General features: G+C 47.0%; 1 protein-coding gene across 2 annotated transcripts in view; it reads right to left on the bottom strand.

Annotated features, from left to right (window-relative positions):
- Nucleotides 1-7544: 7544 nt before the first annotated feature.
- PRKCQ (protein kinase C theta) overlaps nucleotides 7545-13475 on the bottom strand; it is a 107807-nt gene continuing 101876 nt past the window's right edge. For both annotated transcript variants that reach the window (XM_075553177.1, XM_075553178.1), the window contains 2 exons: nucleotides 9516-9644; nucleotides 7545-7700 (listed from right to left, as the gene is read on the bottom strand). In XM_075553177.1, coding sequence (XP_075409292.1) covers nucleotides 7545-7700; nucleotides 9516-9644 — 285 coding nt within the window. The remainder of the gene's footprint in view (nucleotides 7701-9515; nucleotides 9645-13475) is intronic.

Genomic DNA, 13475 nt, shown 5'->3' with positions numbered 1-13475 from the left:
CCTGTGCACCCATTGTCATCAGTGATCATGCCAGGCAGGTGAGCATCTCAGATTGCCAAATTGTTAGAACAAAGTGTTCTTGTGTTGAAGGAGTACTTGAGCAGGGGCCCACTGTCCATCTGTTTCCTTAATACTAAACCTATAAATGTATGTATATAGATCTATACAAATATATATAAATATATTTACATCTTTGTCTGTATTTAAATCTCTGTGACTACCTTTTTCCTCCTAGTTCTTTCCTCTGTTTCATTGTACCTTCCTCTTGTCCCACTATCATGTTTTGCCTTCATTAGGGTTTTAGGAATTCCTCTTGGTTACATTCCCTTTGATTCAGCCCTGCTAGACCTCGCACACCCTCCTTGAGACTAATTTTGGATAACTTGTTATTCCCTTTTCCCTGGGTTTGTTAACATCCTCTTATTTTCCCCCACCACCCCTACCTCCATGTCCCCCCAGAACTGGCATCCCACTGTTCTCTCTTCTGGCCTTCAAATAAAGTATTAGAGTTGTTCTAATACCAGCCTACTGGGGCGGCGCATGTGGTTAAAGTGCTTGGCTGCTAATTGAAAGGTTGGAAGTTCCGGTCTACCTAGAGACCTCCTGAAAGATATGTCTGGTGATCTGTTCCCCGAAACGCATCCACTGAAGACCCAGAGGAGCACAGCTCTAGCCATACACACACCAGGGGTCACCATAAGTTAGTTGGAGTTGAATAAATGGTGACTTGCTTAACTTCTAAGCTAAATTTCATTAACGCGAGAAGCTGTTCTTCATGGTGGGCAATCAAACACATCCTGATATCTTCTCCAACTGCCTCCATATTTTGAGAATTAGAAGAAGCTGGCAAAGGCTTCCAAAGTTACCAAGTATCACCTATTGGTAAGTAGTGGGAGAGGACATGACATGAAAAGACAACACCGACAAGCCATTCGGAATGCAAAGACCATCTGTTAACTAAGAGGCATGCACGTTTAGTCTAGGTAGACTAAAATTCATAGACACTCATGTGTGTATAAGAAAGTGCTTTATTTATAAGAGCAATTGAATATTGAGCAAACATCCTAGCCCAGTCCAGATCAAGTCCATAACTCCGATATGAGCCCATATGTCTGATAACCAATCTATAAATTCTCTTCAGACTCATGCAACACATGCAATGATGCTGAGTGCAGAAAGATCACAGACCAGTGAGTGGAAAGTCTTGTGGATCCAGTGGTGGTAGAGGCATCTCAGCGCTGGCAGGGGTCTCCATGTGGCTCCTTCAGCTTCAGGACTCTTGTTGCATCAGGTTGTCTCCATCAGGGTGGTTGCCAGTAAAGTCTCACAGGGAGTGAGTGTGTGTCCAGCCTCTAGCAAGCTATTCATCTCCTTAGTGCCTCCAAATAAGGTCATCAAGCTGTGACCTGATGGACAGGCGAAACTCCACCCTTTCGCTCTTAAGTTTTCAATTGACAACAGATTATGTAACGACCACCCAAACCATCCCCTCACACTACAGAGGTGAAGATCCATTTGCCCGGTTACTTTCCATTAGAGCAGCCAGAGCATGTCACGCAGGCTGTTCTGGGCTCCTTGGCATGTCCAATCCAGATGTACTTCTCTTGCTGCTAATGTGACTTAAAAATACACGAAATGTATCTAACATGTTTCTCTCAAACTCTGTCACTGAGTTGATGCCAACTCATCTATATTTGTAAATATAAAATATGTGTGTATAAATATATATATATATTCTTCAAAGGCTGTGTGATTGTCAAGTTTCCCATGAGACATGATATATGTATATACATATATGTCAGGCGTTATGTATATCTTTTAAAAGTTTATTTCATAGTAGTTTAAGAAAAGTTACCAAGATACTACAGAGAGTTTTCATATCAATTCTTTCTTACTGTGAACATCTTTTATCACCGTGATACATTGTTCACATCTAGGTAGACAGAAATAGCAACAACAACAGAAAGAAACAATCAACTCACAGCCATCAGGCAGATTCTGTAAAACTTTAAGGGAGTACATCTTACCTTCCTCTCCTGGACATGGCTGGTGGTTTGGAATTATTGACCTTGCCTTTAGCAGCCCATCAGGGCTATACCGGCAGGGCTCCCTCACAGTCTTGTGGCTTTGGTAAGCACCGTGTGTGCATTTTCCATCTAACATTGCCAATCCTTCAACAAGCCAAAATGGCACATACAGGGGCAAGTAATCATGCATTGCTACTAGGATTCCAATTCGTATGTACATGGGTTTATTCCAAACACATCATATTTAAATATGTTTCTGGGATCACTAGCTGGCTTCAGTCAAGTTCACTCAGTAAAACACTTGTCTTTTGTTAAGATGCCTTTAAAAAAAAAAGCCAGCCAAAATAATGGCTTTCACGGGGCCAGTTAAATTCAAGACCGAGGTGAGCTCCAAATGTTTTGTTGTTAAGTGTGGTCAAGGCAGTTCTGACTCATAGAAACCCCATCTACATCAGAGTGAAATGCCATGTGGTCCTGCTCCATCCTTGCAATTGTTCTTCTGTTGGAGCCCAGTGCTGCAGCCACTGTGTCAATACATCTTCTTGAGGGCCTTCTAATGAAGAAATTTTAAGAAAATGAAAAATTGCATTGGTGAGAAAAAGGGCCGGGACTTTGCGACAAGGAATAGCTCCCCATCAAGACAACGCACCTCTCATTCTTCAGGGAGAGCAAGGGTCGTCTTACAAGAACTCTATTGAGAAGCCTTACCCCATCCACTCTTCAGGATGATGTACCTCAGACTAGGGTCCTTGTCCCTTCAGACTTCCTTTTGCTCCCCAAACTCAAATAATGTTGAAAAGGAATATATTCTGAGTCTCCCGAAGATGCTCATGCTGCTGTTCTGATATGGTGTACATTGCAGAGTGTTTTAGTCTGGGTACTTTAGAGAAACAGATCCACAGAAACTCATGTATAAGAGAGAGTTTTATATAAAGGGTAAGTGCACATCAAGAAAACATCCTAACCCAGTGCTGCCCAAGCCCACAAGTCCAACGTTAGCCCATATGTCTGACACTGACTCACAAAGTCCTCCTCCATCTTACAAAACACACACTAAAGACACCAACCGTAAGAGGAAAGCCAAATCAGTGAACGAGTAAGCATCTCAGTGCTGGCAGGGGGCTCCACATGGCTGCTCCAGCACCCAGGGCTGCATCGGGGTAGGTCCATGTGGCTTCTCTTCAGGGATGTCTTGCAGGAAGTGAGCCTTGACAGCTGAAGTAGGGAACTGGCTAAGGCAGCTGCACCCTGGTCCGACCATCAGAAAGCAAGAGACCCGAGAACTAGAAAGGAGAGGTTCCCTGAGCCATTTATCTCTCTGCCCTTCAATTAACCCCACATGTGTTTATCAGCCAGGTTGGCACAATAAACTAACTACCTCACAGAGCATATAATTCTTTGAGTGGGGGGTAGTGTTAGAGTTGGGGGCACCACTTTCAGGTGTGCATACATTTAGATGGAAGATATGTTGAGAGGCAATGGCTTCACATTTTGATATTTTTGTTTTATAAAGGTTTCTATGGTTGTCTAGAAAAACATTTTGACTTACCTTTGTACGACAGGGCCTACTGCATGTAGTAGGAGGCCATGCATGGACTGTGAGCTGCTTGGCATGAGTGAGCCCCACAGTGTGTATTATAAGGCATGTACACACATGTAGTGTGAGCCCCGTGGCATTCAGTATGTGCCTCCCAGCATGTGCTATGAGCCTTATCTTATGCCTCCAAGGACATCCAGGAAGCTACATGATGTCTCCAATGTGGCAAACCGTATAGGTGGCTAAGCCAGGATTTAAACTCAGATCTGTCTGGTCGTTATTCTTCTTCTTCTTTTTTAAATCATTTTATTAGGGGCTCATACAACTCTTATCACAATCCACACATACATCAATTGTGTAAAGCACATCTGTACATTCATTGCCCTCATCATTCTCAAAACATTTGCTCTCCACTAAAGCCCTTGGCATCAGGTCCTCATTTTTCCCCTCCCTCCCCGCTCCCCCCACCATCATGAGCCCTTGATAATTTATAAATTATTATTTTGTCATATCTTGCCCTGTCCGACATCGCCCTTCACCCACTTTTCTGTTGTCCGTCCCCCAGGGAGGAGGTCACATGTAGATCCTTGTAATTGGTTCCCTCTTTCCAACACACCCTCCCTCCACGCCCCCAGTATCACCCCTCATACCACTTGTCTTGAAGGGATCATCCACCCTGGATTCCCTGTGTTTCCAGTTCCTATCTGTACCAGTGTCCATCCTCTGGTCTAGCCAGACTTGCCCCCATGTACCCAGCACATCTCAAATGTCATAGCAGGCCAGCATACCAGATTTCTTCTTAACAAGTGTGTCACAGTAGAGTGGACAAGAGCCTTTTAGGGTGCTCTGGAAGCACCCAGGTGAGGGGTGAATGAGTTTTAACTCCAAAGCCCTGGTAATGCCTCGCTTCTCTGAGGTCTGCCCTAAGCACCAAGACACTTAAAAGAATATCCACAGCTTAAGAAGGATGTTCCGCCTCTAGGAAGGAGCAGTGGCAGGCTCACACACAAAAATCTGGACTTTGAGTGGAAAGATCTTGAGCTCTGCAAAGACAAGGGCACGGCAGACAGGGGAGGGCAAAAGGCAGGGGGCGGAGTTGAGGTGAGAGGGCAAACTTCAAGGCAGAATGGGAACCACGTTGTGGAGCTCAGGTGGACAGCATTTTGAATTATTCTTATTGCTGTCGGGTCAATTCTGACTCGTAACCACTCTGGAGGACAGGACAGAACTGCCCCCCTGGGAGCGTCTAAAGCGATAACTCTTTACAGAAGGAGAAAGCCCCGTCTTTCTCCCTCAGAAGGGCTGGTGGTGTCGAACTGCTGACCTTGTGGTTAGCAGTCCAACTTGTCACCACTACTGCCAACCAGGGACCCGTTTAGGAAAGTTGTGTTGCAGAACACGTGGTGTGAAAAGTATGGTAGGAAGGTCACGCTTGCTGTTTGGACAGAGGTGATTGGATTGGTGACTGTTTCTCTTTAACACGGTGCACTGGGATAGCATTAACAAACTGCTAGGTAGCTAGATTCAGGGACAAGGGGGGGGGGGCTGCCCCTCTCGTGCCTGCACAGGCCCCGTAGAGCAGTTTGGGAAGGAAATCAGGCGAGCAGTAGATGCCTATGAGAACCTCTTAACTGAGCATGCACCAATTCAAGCCCCTGAGCCAGGCGGAAGGTACACCTGGGCGGTCCAAATTACTAGGCCCAAGCTTGTGACATCACCCAGGTGGGCTCAACCCATCCAATGGGGTCAATCCATACCATCAACCACACCTCCCCAGCCAGCGGCTTGGAATAGCCTGACTGACTATGGGAAGGCCGCCCTCTTTCACTCTGCTCCTGGTTAGTGGCAGGTTGGAGGGTGCGGGTTCCCTCCTCTGTGGGTGCACATGAGCCTACTTGGGGCCCACCGCCGCACCTCCTGGGGCTCTCTCCCCTAGCGCTCGTTCATGCCTCACTCGTGCCTGACCCCAGCTCCGCACGTGTGGGTGCGCTGTGCCACGAGGTTGCTCCGCTCCAGGTGTGAATCCCAGCGCGGCTTCCACGGAGCTTTACATGCTTCCCTGGAATCGCGTATCCCCTTTTGGAGATTGTAAACCCGAAACGTCTCCGGTCCTTCGCGAAATCCTGCTTGGATTACAAACCTGGCTTCGGTGTGAATAATTCCTCGTGTGAAGCCCAAAACGTAGGTCTGACGCTCTAGAGACACCTTACGAAACCACTACAAATTGGGTCACGGACACATCACGGGTATTTAACATGCCACTCACAACGGGACAAACACTGTACAACTCCACTTATGTAAACAGAGGAGAGGAGGCAAGTCTACAGAGGATCATGTTTATTCGTGGTGGCCAGGGCGTGGGGTGGGGAGCAAGGAAGAGGAATTAACGGTGATGGAAACGTGCGTTCATGAACAGGAGGGCTACCCAGCCAACAGTTATAAATGCTTCCAATAAGTTACAGACCCGTAAAAAGTTGAATCAGCAGAAGTGGTATGATAGATATATTTATGATGACGACAAACAACCCATGGATTTTGCTCCTGGATTTGGAAGTTTAGAGTCTCTCCCTACTCCACCCCCTACCATGGGGCATCCCAGTTAATAGGCCTGGTATTGTGATTAGTGCTTCTGTTCAAGTTGTTTGTGGCACAGTGCCTGGGTGTTTGCAAGTGGTGATCCAAGGCACTGCTATAGATCTCTATCCACCTGGAATACAGGAAGGAGAGTCTGGAGTAGGAAGTGGATATGGAAGGTGTGACTAATTGTTTCCACGAATACTGCCTCCTTTGCCATGAGACCAGAAGAGCTGGATGGTACCCGGCTACCATCACTGAATGTTCACTGAAGAACCCCTCCACAAGGCGGCAAAAAGGCAAAGGCAGCTAAGAATTTCAAATTCTCATGAACTTAAGATGTTTTGGAACCCTGGAGATTGGATGAATTCTTAAAATCGATGCTTGGAGATAATTTTTAAACCTTAAACAAACAAATGACTGCCTTGAACATTGTGCTCTTTCCAGAATGATGTATATTTGAGCTGGAATGCTACCTGGAGGGAGACAGCAGAGTCCCGGAGCCGTCAGGGGTGCTGCAATAAGGAGCTGAGTTTCTTCTCTCGTGGAAGAGTGATGCACTTGATTTGCTTTCTGGTTATAGTGTGCGGATGGCAGTGTGAGTGCCGCTGACATCCGCAGATTGAGAATGGATGGTGGTATTGGTGGGACTAGACGGACCACCTTTCTGATGGGCTCCAATTTTAATCTCCTCATTGACAAGATAACCAGAGCAGATGCCCTAGAAACCTCCCGGGTTCACTGGCATGTGTTCTTCCCACTGAGCATTTTTCTCTTTGCCGTGAGGAAACCTAGCTAATCACAATGAATGGATGCGTCCATCTTCAGATACAAGCTACTGTTACTGTGAAGAATTCCCATGAATATTGTATAACTAGTCAAGGTGTCCCCCCCACCCCCCCGCTCCCCTCTACTTACACCCTTCCACAGATATGCACAGAGTGGGTTAATGGTCACCTGACTGACTGAGGAGGCAGGAAATCCACTAGGACATGGGTGTCTTAAGGAGTTTTACATGCAGTGTGAGCCTTGCTTCATCAAGCCACTAAATGATCAGCACTTGGATGCCGAGTTTAGATGAGGGATTAGGCATTCAAACCTTTCACAGTGCAGACAGCTCTCCTTCAAGTAAATCACCACGGGGAGGGGCCTGAAAAGGTAGCTTGAACTACCTCAGGCCCAGGAGTTCATGTCAAGAACGTCAAGAACATCGACGGGAGATACACCACAGGGCTTCGTCATTAGTAGAGTTGGTCTCTACTATAGATCCATAGTCACGTGAGGAGCTAAAAGTTCTTGGCCTTTATTGATGAGTGTTTCTTTTCTTTTCCCATTTGACATAAGGGACCGGAGAAGTGTTATCGCTTGAACCAGTTTGCAGAGTGAGGTCTCTGGACGAGGGCAGTTCAGGATATCAGCCTCTCCATCCTTGGGTTGATGAAGGAAAAGTTTCTGAACATGTTCTGGTCCATACTGTTGATGAGTGCCCTGTCGGCACATGATAGACGGGGCTTCTCATTGAGGAATTCTTTGTCGAAATTGCTGCAGTCGTATGGCGATTTCTTGGTTGGAGTTTAAGTGGGGTGGGGGTGGAAAAAAAGGGAAGAAAGTCAATCACTAAATTAATGATCATGAGGTTCACTCTCTAGGTTACAATCTGGGCCCCATGGTAAGTCAATGGAAGTAAGGTTTTCATTTAAAAATAACACACCCAAATAAGCTAACTGGATAGCATACTCACTGACAAGCATCTCCAGCTTTTTTTTTCATACTCTCCATTTTATTGAAGTGTTCATTATTGCCTTAATTTTTACCTTCATGCCTCAATTTTCTTTCTTTTAAAAAAAATTTTTATTGGGGCTCATACAACTCTTATCACAATCCATCCATCCATTGTGCCAAGCACTTTTGTACATTTGTTTCCCTCATTCTTCTCAAAACATTTGCTTTCTACTTGAGCCCTGGTTATCAGCTCCTCATTTTCTCCTTCCCTCCCGGCTCCCCCTTCCCCTCATCTACAGCTTTTTATTGTATCGGCAGTTCCTGGCATTTATCAGGGTTGGTGCTGCTGCGGCTGCTGTAAGCTGCCTGTCATTCGGACCCTACTCATGGCAAGCCTTTCCACAATGGGAATGGATTGCCGTGTGATCTGAAGTAGATTGCCAGGCCTTTCTTCCTAGTCTGGAAGCTCTGCTGGGCCCCAGTCAGCACCACACTACAGCCCCACTCAGCCCCCAGAGGCAGATGGGTGGGAGCTGTGCATGAGCTACGCTGGCCAGGAACCACCCCTGGGCCTGCGACGCGGAAGGCAAGATTCTCCTAGGAACCCCCCAGTGCCCCTCCTCACTTGATCAAGTCTATAATCGAATGCACACAATGGGGTTCCATTGTTAGACAGCCAAATATGACAGAACTCTTCTAGCTTGGAGCTCATACATGAAGCCGGATTGGCAGCCTGAAACACCTGGTGTGCCAGATTAGATTTCTGATCTTTTAGACTGGGGGGGGGGGGGGCTTGGGATGGGTGGGGGGGCAAAGGGAAGAAAAGACAAGCCTGGGGGTTTGCAGAAGACTTAACTCTTTAAAAACAAAAACATCCTTTGCTGCCACTGGCTCCCCGACCCCCGCTCATTTTATTACCCAACACCTTGGGATGCCTTTCACAGAAGGCACAGGCCGGGGCTGGCTCCCGTCAGCTCACGAGCCCATTGGTCCCCATGAGAAGAAAAAGACCGTAGGCACTTATTTTTAAGTACCGTTCAGGTACCGTTCAGCACAGGCTCACTCTGAGTGGAATCCACTCATCAGAGGAGGGTTTGTTTTTCCGGGGGTGGTGGTGGTAGTTTATGTATCTTGGTTTCTGGGGGTACAACTCGGCTTTCTAAGATGAAAAACCACCATGATCAAAACCACCACGGCTGTTGAGTCCTTTCTAACTCATAGTGACCCTATCGAGGAGCATAGCTGGGGGTCAGGACCCTCCCACCCTCAAACAGGCCCCTGGGCTGGTGGGTTCAATGGCCCAGACCTCTGCCTATAAATGATGACCTCAGACACACAGGTGAGGGAAAGCCCTTCAAGTGCATCCAGAGGTACCTCAGAGGTAAGGCCTGGCAATTCCTGCTCAAAAATCAGCCTTGAAAATCTGTAGAGCACAGCTCTACCTTGGTACACCAGGGGTGGGGGTAGGGAGTTAGAGGGGGGCTTGTCAATGGCTGGTTAAAGAAGGGCATTCTTCTGGTGTGTGCGGGGACCCTGGAGGGCAGGGGTGGCAGGGAGGCGAGGACTGGGTGAAGGACTAGCGTGCAGTCACTGGCACAAGCATTCGGGAAAGTGAGAGCGAGTGGAGAAAATCGGTCCCCCTACAGGGGTCTTACCACTTTAGGCCTGAAAGGTGGTTCAATCTCTTTTCTTTCAAGTTCTTCCCAGTTGATCTCCCGAAACAGAGGATGCTGGCGGATGTCCCCCCTCACGCCCAGCCTCTTCTCAGGTTCCCTCACAAAGAGCTGAAAAGCAGAAAGGGAGCCGCTGACTTCTCCCCGGCATGCCCGTTAGCATCAGGGGGTGTCTTTGTCTGTGTACGTGCCACTTGCAGTTGACTCTGAACGGGTACGACTCGGATTTTGGGGTCTTACCTTGGAAGCTCTGACCACTTGGTTGCCTAGTCTTTTTTGTCTACCGACCTCTAGAAAGGATTAACTAGAGTCAAACTGGGCACGGCGCTCTCCCAGAACAAGCCTCCTTGAATATTCCCAAGTTGGGGTGTTTGTTTCCTTCCCCTTTGCACCAGGAGCCAGTTTTCTTTCGAGATACATAGACGTGGTTTGAAATCTTAGCTTTGCTATTTATGTGACTGCTGGCAAGTTACAGAACCCTCTGAGTCAGTTTCCTATCCTTTCAGTGAGCCAAGGACCACAGGCTGTTCTGAGGCTTCCACAAACCGAGGAACCCCCACCCCCACACACACATACACACGTACATGCGAGCACACACATGCCTTCTGGAGCAGTTGGTGCTTTGAATCTGCTGACCTTGCAGCTAGAAGCTCAAGGAGTTCTGTGTGGCCATCGCCACAAATTACTCAGGAATGACTGGTGTCAGGCAGCTAAAGGAGGAGGGACTGTGGAGGCTTATCCGACCCCTGCCTCCTGGCATTAGGGAAGCCAGGGGAGGTCAGATATGTTGGCCTCCATCACCATTCACATATGTACCATGTACACATATGGCACATGAAACACGCACACCATACATGCCGCATACCACCCACACAGACCACATACAGCCCAAACACATTTGTACACTGTATCTAGTCTGTCAACCCCAAAAACAAAGGTAAGCGATCAACTTATTTCTTTGACTAATTGCCCATCAAATGAGAGCTTTGTCTTTCTGAGGCTGACTAGCCTTCCACGGACTCCAGCCATAAGGAAAACCTGATTTGGGGCATAATACAAACCAGCTTCGGGCAGTCAGCTTTGGATTCAAAAAGACCGAACATCCAGAATCGCTCTGGACTTGCGCAAACCTGCTGGCTAAGTCATATTTAATTCAAAGGCCATCTCTTGTCATCTCTGAACTGTATGTTTTATTTTTTCTCTGCACTGTCCTTTCTGCTGCTCTCCCTCATGGGATCAAAATGAGCATTTACAAGGACAGAAAAGAAACCTTGAACTCCTCAAATTTAAATAAAACATGTCAAGACCTTGAAGGAACAGGCCAGTCTAAACATTAGGCCTGGGAAAGTAACAAGTCCCCTGGGTGTCTGGCGTAGCGATCCATGATCCTTATATCAGAGAGAGGCTTATTTATAATGTAGCCAGTGTTATAAGGTGTTTTAAGAGACTATGGATCTTTAAAGCAGAAAGCATAAAATGCAATGGGTTTTCCAAAGGTTCTGGCAAAGCATTGACTTCTATTTACACCTAAATTGCAGGAATCTCTTTCTTTGAACTCTTACTCAAACAGCCAATTTAACTGTTTGAAAACACGCCGTTGTTTATCTTATTATTTGAAAATCTTCAAAGGCTTGATCTACCAAAAAATAAACAAATAAAAAGCAAAGGCCAGAAAGCATCCTATTGGGTGATGATTTGCAAAGTAGAGATTTCTTTTCTTTTTCTTTACGGAACAGAAAAGCTCAGGCCACCATCTGGTCTCTCCAACGGGTTGGCCAGGAAGATCCTGCCAGACCTACCTCCTGGCTCCTCACTGACAATGGGGAATCTATAAGGGGTCTCAAGGGGATGCAGAGCACCTGGTTAGAATCTACTGGACAGTGGAAATAAGACTAGTTGGCCGCCCAAGATTCTTAATACCCACGTGGCCTTGGGCATGTTTTCTGTCTCCATTGCCTTGTTTGTAAAATGAAGTCTCAGACAAGATGCTCTCTGCGGCTCCTGAAGCTCGAAGGTCCTCGGAGCCCCGCTGAGGGCTTCATTGTGTGACGCTGACCCGGTGTCCTTGGGTTGCCCAAGTAGCCTTCTCTTTCACTCACACGTCTACACACTGACCATACTGCATGGCTTTCCCACCTGGCATTTACAGCGTGTGAGGACATGCCTCTCCTCACATCCTACCACATCTTTTCTTCTCCGCAGCCGTAGCTCCTGCCCACTTTCCAGCGCACACCCCGTCTTCTTTAGGAAGTTTTGGCTACCTCAGCTCTCTCTCCTCTTACGTCAAATGCATGGTCATATGATCCAGTACGTCATTCATCCCAGTGTATGTTCTTGGACAGTCAGTCACCGTGCTAGAGTGGAGACCCAAAGTCCATCTATAGACAATTAGGCATTCCCTTACAGAAGGGTCACAAGGAAGAGATGAGCCAGCCAGGGTGCAGTATAGCACTGACGAAACATGCAACCTTCCTCTAGTTCTTTAATGATTCCTCCCCCCCACTCTCATGACTTTAATTCTACCTTACAAATTTGACTAGACCAGAACAGGTACACTACTACAGTGAAGAGCCCACAACACAGGGACTCTAGGACAGAAAAACCCCTCAGGACCAATAATGAGAGTAGTGATACCAGGAGGGTAAGGGTAAGGTGAGGGGAGAAAGGGGGGATCCATCACAGTGATCGACATATAACCCCCCTCCCCCAAGGGGGATGAACAACAGAAAAGTGGGTGAAGGGAGACAGGTCTAACATTAGCTAAGGTTATATAATAAATGCTTCAGGGAATTAAGTTAGAAGTAACTGCCCTGGGCCAAGTGTACACTGAGCCAGGTTTTCCATTCACATTTTCGACAAATACATGTTATTTGTATCCTGGGGTTATGACAAAGAAGCTTCAGCATCTCTCTCATGTTTACATGTACACTTGTGAGATTAAAGAAATAACTATTTAAAAAACAAAATGTATAAGGTACAGATAATAACGCTCTCCAATCTCCATACTCAATATTCTTTGTTGCCTCACACCCAGGCAGGGATGGTTCCCAGGCAGGGTTGCTGCACGGAGCAAATCAATGTTCATGAAGAAAAGGCCTGCTTGGACCATACAAGCTGTCGGGAGGATCGCTTACATTGATAGGAAATAGCACGCCTCTTACATCAATGGCCAGGATCCGGATGGAGTTTGTTTAAATGCATTCGGCTGTCTGGGCGCGAAAGCCCTTCCAGGCTGCCAAGGATTGCTATGAGCCCTTAGCACCTGTCACTGGTGACAGGCTCTACCTGGAATCTTCTCTCTCTCCTTCTCCCATCCCCACTTCCTTCTTTCTATAAATGGAAGAGGCATTTGCGTTGTGGATCCTTAGTTTTCCATTTTTCCAAACAAATGGACAGGCTGTCCTGGGTGATGAACGGGAGTTTATTTGGCAGCTCTGGACAGCTCTGTCCCTGTTGCAGTTGCTCCTGGGTCACGGCTTCCTCTGATGTGCAGTGTCCACTTCAACATACGCATCCATGTCCCATGAAGGCGCGAGGGGCAGACTCTGGTATTGCTGCTGCCAGAATGGAAATCACAAGATGTCCCTTGTCCAGCCCTCTTAGAGAACTTGTCACTCCTGGGCTCCAACCGTTCTGTGACATTCCTTTGACTAAGTTTCCAAGAGGATTTTGATTTTGACAGAAAAGGGAACTCAAAGATGAGGGGCTGTTGGCTCATGGCTGCCATGCAAATAGGGAGCAGAGATAAAACTAGCAAGCAGTCTTATAGTCAGCACGTTACATAGCTGACACTAAGTTTTACCAGCTCAACTGCTGGAATTCTTACGAGAACAACCCTCTTCGTGGATAAGGAACACGGGATGTTTACGAACTTGTCAGAAATGAGGTGCTCAATCCTTTCTATGTGGGAAGGGGTTCTTTCACCAACTAGTCCCCAGTTGA

The sequence above is a fragment of the Tenrec ecaudatus genome, chromosome 6 (genome assembly GCF_050624435.1).
Source record: "Tenrec ecaudatus isolate mTenEca1 chromosome 6, mTenEca1.hap1, whole genome shotgun sequence".
Lineage (NCBI taxonomy): Eukaryota > Metazoa > Chordata > Mammalia > Afrosoricida > Tenrecidae > Tenrec > Tenrec ecaudatus.
This window is presented reverse-complemented; position numbering and strand designations above follow the sequence as displayed.